This window comes from Muscardinus avellanarius, assembly GCF_963383645.1.
Source record: "Muscardinus avellanarius genome assembly, chromosome: 16".
NCBI lineage: Eukaryota > Metazoa > Chordata > Mammalia > Rodentia > Gliridae > Muscardinus > Muscardinus avellanarius.
In genome coordinates, this window is record NC_137802.1 from 47218851 (window position 1) to 47230900 (window position 12050).

At 47.1% G+C, this 12050-nt stretch overlaps 1 protein-coding gene across 1 annotated transcript in view; it reads left to right on the forward strand.

Annotated features, from left to right (window-relative positions):
- The window catches only part of SKAP1 (src kinase associated phosphoprotein 1), a gene marked incomplete at both ends in the record, with an annotated part of 332420 nt that overhangs the window by 279283 nt on the left and 41087 nt on the right, over window positions 1-12050 (forward strand). The window contains one exon of the mRNA XM_080713532.1: window positions 874-1086. Within this exon, the coding sequence (XP_080569658.1) occupies window positions 874-1086 (213 nt within the window). The remainder of the gene's footprint in view (window positions 1-873; window positions 1087-12050) is intronic.

Below are 12050 nucleotides of genomic sequence, written 5' to 3' on the forward strand. Positions count from 1 at the left end.
CAGCAGCCTCTATGCAGTGACCCACTTTAAGGCCAGCCAGACAGTACAGTCACAAAAGGACTCAGTAACTGCATGGCTCCGCCATCCCCCCTCCATCTTGTATTACTCTTATATTTCTCCATACCCCATTTCTTCTCTCCCACTTTTTCCCTTTTTTTTCCTCTCTGCAAACAAACTTGTCTGAAATTCTGCAGTGAGATCACTGGGGAGATGGGCTTCTGGATGCCCTACGGAAGCCACCTTGGTGGCTCGCCATGGTAGGACACCATAGCTCCACAGGCCCTGGAGGGCTGGAGCCATCACTGGCCCGTCTAAGCGGTGCATGGCGCGGGCTTTTCCTATTCCAGCCCGTTTTCTTCCCTTCGCCTCATGTTCTCGTGCGCACACCCAGACTTCTGGGGACTGCTTCATCCTGACCAAGTTTTATTGCAAGGAAGGATTTATGTTGCTGTTTGAACCTGATGCGGTGCTGGCCTGGCCTTTTCAGTAGATTTCTCTTCACCGCGAGGCCCGCATTAGAAATAACAGCTCTTAACTGAGTGTTTCATTTTCCTTTGACATGGTTTGCTCACATCCCTCCTCCTCCTCCTCTTTCCTTCCCCGCCTTATTCTTTGTGTGTGTGTGTGGTACTGGGGTTCCTGGAAGCCCTTCTACCTCCGGGCTACACTCCCAGACCTATTTTTACACTTTTTTTTTTTAATTTGGAAACAGGGTCTCCTAAGCCAGTGCACACGGCTGGCTTCAAACCTGCGCGATCCTCCTGTCTGCCTCCCAAGCGCGGGGATTACAAGCGTGCGCCACCACGCCTGTCTCCTGCCTTATTCTTTTCTTTTCCTCCCTTCCTCGACTCACTTTCATCTGTGCCCCGGTAGATCTGAGCTCCTTAACCATCCCATACGAAGAGGAGGAAGAGGAGGAGGAGGTAGAGGAAGAAAAAGAAGAAGAGGAAGAGACGTACGATGACATTGATGGTTTTGACTCCCCAAATTCTAGTTCCCAGCGCAGACCTGTTCTTTTGCCTGGGAGTGCAGGGAGAAAAGAGCCAGCTGAGGAGAAGGAAGACGATATTTATGAAGTCTTACCAGGTGAGGCCTTTTGTCTGCTACTTATCTCCCTCTAGTGCCAGAAAGTCGACCTGGCGGAAGAATATAACTTTGAAAACTCCTAAGGAAGCCAAAGCCAAACTTCATCCTCTGCAAGAGAGAAAATATAGAAAGGTTATGAGTTCCTCTGGGAGCAAACAAATTTATCTCTTTTTTATTTATTATTTATTTATTTTGTGATGCCGGAGGTTGAACCTAGGGGTGTTCTACCTCCAAGCTACAGCACCAGCCCTATTTTATTTTTTATTTGGAAAAAAGGGTCTTGCTGGGTTGATGAGAGTCTCACTAAGTTTCCGAGGCTGACTTCAAACCTGCGATCCTCTGATCTCAGCTTCCCTAGGACTAGGATTGCAGGCGTGCACAAGGAGTGTCTTTCTTTTGTGTTTTTGGTTCTGTTTTTTAGTATCAGGGATTGAACCCAAGGACATTCTACCTCCAGGAAGCCCCTACTTTATATTTATTTTTGTAACAGGATCTCACTTGGTTGATAAGAATCTCACTACTTGCTGAGGCTCTTCTCGAACCTGCAGTCCTCCTCTCTCAGCCTCCCAAGTACTAGGATCACAGCCATACCTGGCCAAACGCTCTAGTTTTCAACTTCTCCTCTGTGGAACTGTGAGAATGATGGAAAGTTTTCTCCACAGTGCAAAGGCTTTCCAAAGTCTGAAATACATAAATGCTGGCAAAACTTTTCAGTGCTACATTAAAACCTCGGCCGAGCACCATTCCTTACGACCTGGAATCCAATCCCATTTTGTCAGAATAAGCCCAACGTGTTTCTCCCCTGCCCACCATGGCAGCAGCTCTGTAGATCTCTTCCCAAAGGCCGGGTAACAAACAAGCATCCCAGAAAACACACAGTCATTGCTGCTTCCACAGAGCAGTCTGGTGGGGATCCAGCAGCTGGTGAACTGTGCGGAGCACAGTGGGGGTCTCACTGTGGAAACCCCAAGCCTGCGCCTTTTAATTGTGAGGTAGTTAGACCACAGGAAGCTGGAGCTTCACGTCCATTCAGAAAGAGCACTCCTGTGGAAATTTGCCAGGAGTTCAGTGCTCTGCTACGAAATTCAAGTTAAGCCTAAATTTATAGCAATTTAAGCCTCTATCCCAGATGAACCTAAGAACTAAGGTGAATCCACCACGCAGGCCCCTGAACACAGGGTGAATTGCTAAAAGCATCAGCGACAGGCAACTTGCATATCAAGGCTTCCTAAGAAGGGGCTCAGACCCCCCTGGACTCTGCACCGTGCATCCGTCTCTTCCCTGGAGAGAAGCCACATCGCCGTTCTCTGAGCCTCCAGGGAGCAGGCCTGCGGCCACCCGTCCCCACCAGGGAGGAGAGCCTGCTTCTCCTCCTACTAGCTCCAACCTCTGCCAGTCTCCTCTTCCCCAGCCTTTTTTTTTTTTTTTTTTTTTTTTGGTGGTGGTGGTTGTTGTTGTGTTTTATTATGCAAATTATATCTTGGTTGAGGTCGAGCCATTTCTTGTGTCTGAAGTTAAAAAAAATGATAATTTCCTCAGCAAGTCATCGTCGTTAATGAAGTTTTACAAAAACAGATACAACCAAAGGAAAATAAAATTTCACAGGTGATAAATTTTTCCAATTTCCCTGGCAGAATTCGATAGGATTGTTAAATTAAGAGTGAAGGTGTCTGTTAGAAAGCAACGAGCAGTGATGGGTAATTTTATAGAGTGGAAAATTGAATCAAATTGCTACATTAAAACACAGCTCCTCTGAGAATCTTCCCTTTCGCAGCCTGCTCCATTGCAACAGCAGGGTGCAGAAATGGATCTAATTCACAACACTCCCTGGAAGGAGATGCGCTCCCCAACTTGACCAGAATCTTCCCAGCGAGCTCACACTCCGCTCACTCCTGCCCAGGCTTGGGGAAATATCCAGGTGACGCTCCGCTCTGAGTTATAGCTGTGGAAGAGTGCTCTGGGAAAACCTCGCTGAACCACTCAGCCTCCCGGGGTGCAAAAGGGGGCCTTTGGTGCATCGTGTATAGTTTTGGGTTTTGTTTGTTTGTTTGTTTGTTTGTTTTGGTACTGGGGTTCCTGGAAGCCCTTCCACCTCTGGGCTACACTCCCAGACCTATTTTTTTTTATATTTTTATTTGGAAACAGGGTCTCCTAAGCCAGCACAGCTGGCTTCGAACCTGTGTGATCCTCCTGTCTCCGCCTCCCAAGCGCCGCGGGGATTACAAGCGTTCGCCACCACGCCTGGCGATCATGTATAGTTTTTACAGGAGCCAGGGAAGCTTAGAGATGCCAAGCAACAGAAAGAGGCCTCAGAAAATAAGATGAATTGGGGACCAGCCCTTCACCCCAGAGCCGGGGACAGTGAACGTATAACTGGCTTCCTAGAAAACATGTTCCTCCTGTCACCTAAAGTTTCACCTTCAGCCATTGCGGCACATGCCCAGATTTTTCCTCCAGAATTCCCTCCAAAAGGCCCACCATTGGAGTATTGGAGTAGACCCAAGTGCATGGAGATGAGTCCGCCATCTTAAAGAAGGCACTAACCCTGTCCCCACAACTACTGCCCGTCAGAAGTCAGGAAGGCCCCACAGTAGGAAGGCCAGGGCTCTTTCTGCAGGCTAGGGAGACAGCAGCTCAGTGGCCTGTGTTTCCAAAGGCCAACAGTTTCTTTCCCCGAAGCCTCTATCCATCACACTTCTTAGACACAGCACTGAAGATAGGCTATCCAGGCATTTAATGATGATATCAGTATTTCAGCCACACGTCCCATCACCTGCTTCCTGCCCACTCCACCCTCATTGCTTCCAAACTTGCTGTTTTATGTTTTGCGTGTGCCACCGCACCTGTCCTAGAGGAACTGAGAGGGAACTTGAGGGGCCCAGCGTGGACTCCCCACTGCCACCATCTCAGAAGCAGAGGCACAGAGAGGCAGCCAGGCACTGGGGCACAGCAGATCTGTGCGGTACCCGCTAGCCGTGAGGCCTTGAGCAAGTTACTTGCCCTCTGTCTAACTGTCCCGTTGTAAAATGGGGCACTCATCAGTGCCACTGCTATTTATTAATCAGGTGGTATTCAAAGAGGAAGCTTTTAGCCGGGCGTGGTGGCGCACGCTTGTAATCCCCGCTCTTGGGAGGCGGAGACAGGAGGATCGCGCAGGTGCGAAGCCAGCCTCACTGGCTTAAGAGACCCTGTTTCCAAATAAAAATATAAAAATAGGTCTGGGAGTAAAGCCCATAGGTAGAAGGGTTTCCAGGAACACCAGTACCACCAAAAAAAAAAAAAAAAAAAAAAAAGAGAAAAAAGAGGAAGTTTTACCACCTTGAAGAGTTTGTGGATGGCTGGGTCCCAGCCCTCACCAACTAGCCCGAGACAGTCCAGTTGGGCATCGCTAGCCCTGCGTATGGAGCAGGTGAAATTGAAAATCCTGAGCAGATGGAACGCGGAGCGCACCTTCTGGGCAGGCCCGCTTTTTACTGCGAGCCAGGTGCTGGGTGGAGGCACGGCCCACAGTAGGTTGGAGTGTGCTAACACTGCATATCACTGCATATCCATCGAGTCAGATGGCTGGGCCACTAAAGTGCTTATTATAACATGTAAATGTGTTTTGTGAAGGATATTTAGCATCAGTGTCTCCGCCGATCTGTGGGAGTAGACCTAAATAAGCCCTCACTATCTAAAGCCAAGTGAGATCTCCCTTCTGGAGAATAATGTCGGTGGGTGACCTTATAGAGAGAAGAAAGTATGGAACATATACTAAGTCAATTTTTTAAAAATGTTTTTTTCCCTAATCAAAGTATAATGTATGGATCATCAAATTAGATGCAGTATATCACACTAATCACGGGGTAATTAGCATTTCCTCTACAGCTAACACCTCTTGTAACCAAAAGAGAAAGCCAGACCACTCAAGGTTTTCAGCTAGACCACAAAAATGTTAGTCCTGAAGCATACGGTTGCAAGGTTGGTTACCTATTGGGATTTCTGAACCTCTGTGTTGAGCATATGGGGGCCCTTGATTTTTAGGATCTCATCTGCAGGAGATTAAACTACAGGGAACTACCACAGAGAAATGTTAAAGCAATATGTGGAAAATAGGCGGCCCTTCTGAATTCCCTCTCCTCTCCCCTGAAGTTATTTTGCAGGCCAGTTCCAGGATTTGAGATTCCATAAAAAGACAACTTTGATCCAGTTCCTCTTTGTCTGGGGCCCTAAGGCTGGAGCCCAGTTAGGTGCCTGAGACTGCAGACGAGCCATAATGGGGCCTTGCAGCAGCCACAATGGCAACAGAACCCAGCCGTGTCCTCTAGAGAGATTTCAGAGCAAACAGAAAGACGAAGAGCCCTCCTTAGGAATTTCTGTGCATATTCTAAAGCTGCCCGCACGGCCCCAGGGGGTTATTATAAACCCAGAAACCAGATTGCTTTATAATAAAGCATATAACTGGGTTTTTTTTTAATTAGAGTCTAATGGAAAGAAGCATTCTGTGGAATTATTTTCCCCCTGTTCAGTTGTCCAGACCCACAGGAAGGAGGCATGATGATAGTAAGAGATCTAAAGAAAGGAGAGAAAAAAAATCCCAAAGCAGAAAGTTTATGAAGAGTCAGCTGTGTCACCAGCCTCCAAGCCTGTGGCCATTTTTCTCTCTCTTCCCTGCACACTGAGCCCCACCCACTGGAACCCACCTGCTGATTCTTCTGTCGAGAGTAACCTCCCATTCAACCTATGAAACCTACACGCTCTGCCCAGGTGGGCCCCCTCAGTGACACCCGCCCAGATTCTCAACTGAAATTGAGTTTTGCACCAGGCGTGGTGGCCCCGAATCCCAGTACTTGGGAGCCTGAGATGGGAGGATCGCAGGTTCAAGGACAGCCTCTGCAAGTAGTGAGATTCTCATCAACCTAGGAATAAAATAGGGCTGGGGGGTATAGTTCAGAAGTAGAACAGCCCTGGGCTCAATCCCCAGGACCCAAAAAAAAATTATTTTTGTTTTGTTTTAGTTCTTCTCACAGTGGTTTGCAGTCATGTCTTTCTCCCCGATTAGTAGATGCCATTACTATTTGTAAGTTAAGTTCAGTGCATTCCAAGGGTTGCATTAGCACAGACTAAGTTTATCATCTTATGCATCAGGACCTGGCTCGCCAGGGTGAAGACGGGGCTCGGTGGTAGAGTGCTTGTGTAGCAGGCATAGGGCCCCGAGTTTGGTCCCCATCACCAACTCACACTCACACACACACACACACACACACACACACACACACACACACACATCACAGAGGTAGAATGCAAGTATTGAGGTAACAGTTGAGATTCCCTAAGACACAAGACAGAGTTCAACATGTCATTAGCTCTTGCTTATATTTTTTCTGTTGTCTGAAGGGGTGCTGTAGCAACCATAGGTAGCAAGGTGTTGGGTGTGTGCCATGATGCAGTTTCTTTCTACTGTTCTGTGTTTCCTTTGCGCGTTGAGCCTCCATGCGTTTCTGTTTGGTCTTTTCACCAGAGCATCTAGCCATCTGGTTGCACACTGATACACTTGGCATTTCTTGAGCTTCTGCCGCTTTGTTTGGGAGAAGTGATTTCCCCTCTTTCTGACCTAATCTTTGTTTACCATTTCGAGCGTCTTGCTGTCTTTCTGATATTGTTGTAGCTGATGTCAGAGGGGCATCGGAGCGGCACTTCAGGAAGGAGCCAGGTGTCACAAGAAGCTGGTTCCTTTCTGCCCCTCCTCGGTGGATTCAGTGCCCTGCTCTTCTCAGCCTCTCATTAGTGTCTCTGACATTGTGCCAAGAATGTTGATTGAAATCGGCTCTCCAGATACTGCTGCTCATTTGCAATGCCCCATGGTTCTCTTACCCGTTCACACAGTTAACAGAATCTTCTTCCACTGTTTTCCCAATTGAGATGAGATATTTGGGGATCGAGTCGAGCATTTAATGTAATAAGTGGGCAGTAATCTTCAGAGGTTAATTTGTTTAAAACCTATGTAAGGTTGGGGTCCCATATGCCCTGTTAGGAGCGAGGACCATTATAATCTATTACTGTTTAAAGTTGAGCCAGCACATAAATTTTCATTCTCTCTTCAATGAAGATGTATTTCAGTAGATGAAACGCTAAAAGGCCTAATAATATTTTTATAAGGAAGTTCAATGAGCTCTTTAGCCTAAAAATTTTTTTTTTCAAAATATTCCCTTCAAATTAAAGCCTCAAAGGCCAGGCATGGTGTCGCACACTTGTAATCCCAGCATTTTGGGAGGCTGAGACAGGAGGATCACGGTTTGCGGGCAGCCTCAGCTACTACTTAGTGAGGCCCTTTGCAACTCAGTGAGACCCTGTTTCAAAATAAAGAATAAAAAAGTTGGGCTGGCAGTATAGCTCAGAGGTAGAATGCCGCTGGGTTCCATCCCCAGTACCGAAAAATAAAAAAAAAAATTAAAGCCTTATGTTGCAGGTTAACAAAAATGGGAAATTTAGCCATCTAACCCACCCCCTTTTGCAAGCAAAAAGATTTTTTTCTTCTGTTGCCCAATAATCAATTGTCTTGACTTTGGAGCTTGAAAGATACCAGTCTGGTGTCATGGTAGGGCCCGAGATAAATGGCACGCCTCTTGGTTTGCGCCCCACCCTCTGAGGCCTGGAAGGTGCCACGGGGTGTGTTCTGTGACAGCTGTGGAAGGTGTTGTCCTTCATTCGGTGACAGCAGCCCCCATCCTCGGTCCTTCAGAGGCCCCAGAGGCACAGCCACCATTCCATCAACAGCAAGACTTCTTGACTTGAGCCCACTCTCAGCCACCCGGGAAGGACAACGCCAGCTAGAGCAGATGTGGGGACTGGAGCCTGCCCTTCCCATCCATCACTGTAGAGCCTGGCAATGGCGGCAAATGATATATACGTTCCGTGGCCAGCATTTTTCTTTCTTTCTAGGTGACTCCAAAGGTGCCGTGGAAATCAGAGTATCTGGTCTGGAATTGAACTGCATAGAACAGATTTCTATATTTTTTTTTCTTTTTCCATTTCTGTATCATGACCAGATTAAGTGCTACTGCCTGAAAGGATAAAGGGATCGAGTTTTAGTTTTCATTTTTATCATTGCAAATACATTTACATTCTCCTTTTTTTTTTACAAATGCAAAGAGCAGGCAAGCCACTTTCAATAATTTATTTTAAAATCAATGCTAATGAGGTTACGTCTCGTCAGTGGCCGAGTTTTACAATAAAGTCTGATTTATTTAGAAAAGATCTTTGGTGTGGCTTCCCTTCTAATGGTGGTGGGAAGGAGGTGGAGTAGCAGGCACGGTGACCCTCCAACTTTGGATCCAATTTGTAATTCACAGCGGAGATCTGACCCAATTTACATTGATTAGAATTGGGAGGAAGAGACAGCTGCGCACAGACAGCAGAGGTAGAATAAACCCTCTCCGTGAAAGTGCCTCTGCACAGCAAATTATTGGTCTTTGTGATTGAGTTGCTTGATATCAGCAAAAGAGCTGCTCTCTGCCCAAATTATTGGGTCCCTCTCAAACATGGAGGTACCAACTCGTACTCTCAAGTCTTCAACCCTGTAAAATTAGCCTCCAGTCAAAAGAGAAAAGCATCGTAGCGGAGGAAGGAAGGCAGTGGGCAAGGAATGAGAAGACGACGTGCAGGCCATGATGTTTAGCGCGATCTGCTTCCCAGATCCGACTTCACTCCTCCATTTTCTCTGTTCCTCGTGGTGGTTGGGGGAACGCGACAGGTGGGAAGGAGGCGAGTCTCTGCTGCTGGGCCTTCCGTGGAGATGAGAAGAGTTGAATCCAAGTTCTCCCCTCCCCATAGCATCTTCTAGGGGGAATATATATGTCTCTCTATTTTTTTTTAATCCTAGTAACAGATGATTTACTTCCCCAGAATATCAATGCTTTGATTTTTATTTTTATAAGAAACAGTATAATTTTTTTAATGAAATCAGAGGTACTTTTTAGTGTTCTAACATACGTTGTTTCTTCTTATGTTTGAGCTTATTTGTTTGTTTGTGGTGCTGGAAATGGAACCCAGGGGCATTCGACCTCTAAGACCCATCCCCAGCCCTGTTTTATTTTTTATTTTGGAACAGTGTCTCATTGAGTTGCAGAGGGCCTCAATACATTGCTGAGGCTGGCTGAGAACCTACGATCCTCCTGTCTCAGCCTCCCAAGTACTAGGATTATAGACATCCACCACTATGCCTGGCTTGAGCTTCCCCTAACTGACATACCAGAATCAGAAACCTTACACTTAGAATAAATATATAAAAGGGAACGTCCCAGACCATCTCCTCAAAGTTTCCATTTAGTGGCATAACTGGCGAAGCCAGACAAGCAAATGCCGTAAGACCTAGAAAGAGAAAGCAAAGTCAGTGCAACCAGGAGAACCTGCGTCTTCAGCCTTCAAAACACTGCTTAGAGCTGGGTGTGGTCGCGCATGCCTGTAATCCCAGTACTTGGGAGGCTGAGACAGGAGGATCACAGGTTTGAGGACAGCCTCAGAAAGTAGTGAGACTCTTATCAACCTCGTGAAACCCTGTTTCAAAATAAAAATAAGAATAAAATAAAGCTGGGGATTTAGCGCAGAGGTGGAATGCCCCTGGGTTTAATCCCCAGTCCAAAACAAAAAAAAATGCTTATAACGTCTTATCCACTGGGTGTATAAAAGAGAGAAAGGGAGGGCAAAAGTAAAAATGAATTACATTTTTGTTCAATGTGATTCTGTACACATACTTTCTTTATAAAAGCCCAGTTTCTATTTTATCAAGTAGCGTGGAACCTGAGATGAACCAGGTTAATGGGGGTAAGAAACTCAGGCCAATCATGTTGTGACTTTGGCCGTATAAACACTTGACTGGAGTTAGACACTAGCATTGACTTAGAACCCATTGCGAATCCACAGCAATTAATTAAAAGACCATTCCAACTGCCCTCAGGAGCTTATACTCTAATGAACAAGGCAGGCTGAATAAAAACAGTAAAAAGATAACTACAAGCCCCAAGTACTGGGAACATAAAATTATGTACATGACCAGCCTCCGCTACAGCTGAACAAATATGGATACATTAAGGTCTAATTAATCACAGAGGGTTTAAACACCCAATTCCAATCACTCACATACAACACACACACACACACGCACGCACACACACACACACCACAACCTAACTCTGGAGTGCCTAACACCAGGAGAGATGCTTGCATGGAGATAACAAATGTGGAAGAAAATTCCAGAAGGGAAGGAGAAAATTCCAGAAAGGAAGGAAGGAAGGGAGGGATGGAGGGAGGGATAAAGATGAGTAATGAGCTGGCGGCATGCAGGTCCAGGGCAAGGGCCCGCCAGGCTTGTCTACCCTCGTCCCTAGTTTCTAGCAAGTGCCTCACACATGGTGTGCACTTCAGGATGTTGTGAATAGAAACATTTGTAGATAGAAAAGGAAAGCTAGGGGCCTGTCTGAAGGTGAGAGGTCATTTTAAAAAGAAGAACATGAAGCCGGGCGTGGTGGCACATGCTGTAATCCCAGCATTTGGGAGGCTGAGACAGGAGGATCAGGGTTCGCAGACAGCCTCAGCTACTTAGGCCCTCTGCGACTCGGTGAGGTCCTGTTTCAAAATAAAGAATAAAAAATAGGGCTGGGGGTGTAGCTCAAAGATAGAATGCCCCTGGGTTCCACCCCCTTTAACTAACACACACACACACACACACACACACACACACACACACGAAGAACATGGTAATTGAAGTTTCCTTGATGAAAGTGTGAGGAGCTCAGAGAAGGGCTCGGGTTATAGCATGATGCTGCCCGGCATGGTGGCGCACACCTGTGAATCTAGTACTTGGGAGCCTGAGACCAGAGGATCAAAGGTTCAAGGCCTGCCTTGGCAACTTAGTAGAGACCCTTAGCAACAATCTAGCCAGACCTTTTTCAAAATAAAAAATAAAATAACCCTTGGGGTGTGGCTGGGAGGTGGAACACCCCTGGGTTCAACCCTCAGTACCCCCAAAAAAAGCATGAGACTGCCCCCCACTGAAAGCTAACGCTGGCCATTTGTCCCTCCAGATGAAGAGCGGGATTTCAAAGAGGATGTACACGGTGCCCTGCGGAAAAGAGGTAAAGGAGCAGGAGAGGGCGGCGCCGGGCGGGGCTCGAGGAAACACTGGCCACTGGGCTCACTAATGCATAGGGTACTGGGGTTCCACCCCGAGACCCCAGATGAAGCCACTCCATAGGGAAATGCCTGGCCTTGAAAAGCAGCCACCCATTCTCTTTAATTACTGTTCTCCAGACCGCTAAGATGTATCCTGGAGCAGGTGGGAAGGCAAAGCAGATATTGTTTTTTCCTCTCAGTATTTCTTAAATCAGTAGAGTGAAAATAGAATTGCTTCGTCTCTAAGAGATCGGAGGATTGAGAGTGGGAAGAATGGGGCCGTCTCCCATCTGAGAGGCCGGGAGATCGCAGGTTCAGAGCTTGTCAGCTGGGAGGCTGCCGGTGAAGGATAGGACCGCTGGGCACTGCCGGCCGCTGATGGCCAGCCTGGATTCCAGGCACAGGCGAGATGAATATGTAACAGGTTTGTTGAAGAAGAAATGACATGGTAATCATTCCAGACTGTAAGCCATGCTTCAGGCTGTTAGTGAGCGCCTCCCTCCTAAGGTCAGGTGCCCCTGGAAGCCCCCTTCTCTTTGTAAGGGCGCCTCCCCGACCACTGAGCCTGAAGCAGGGCTCATTTACATATGAGCTGTTTTTTTCTCTGAGTTCATGACCACTTTTTTTTTTTTTTTTTTTTGGTGGTGGTGGTGGTACTGGGGTTCCTGGAAACCCTTCTAACTCCGAGCTACACTCCCAGACCTATTTTATATTTTTATTTGGAAACGAGGCTGGCTTCGAACCTGCGTGATCCTCCTGTCTCTGCCTCCCAAGGGCGGGGATTGCAAGCGTGCGCACCATGCCCGGCCCATGAC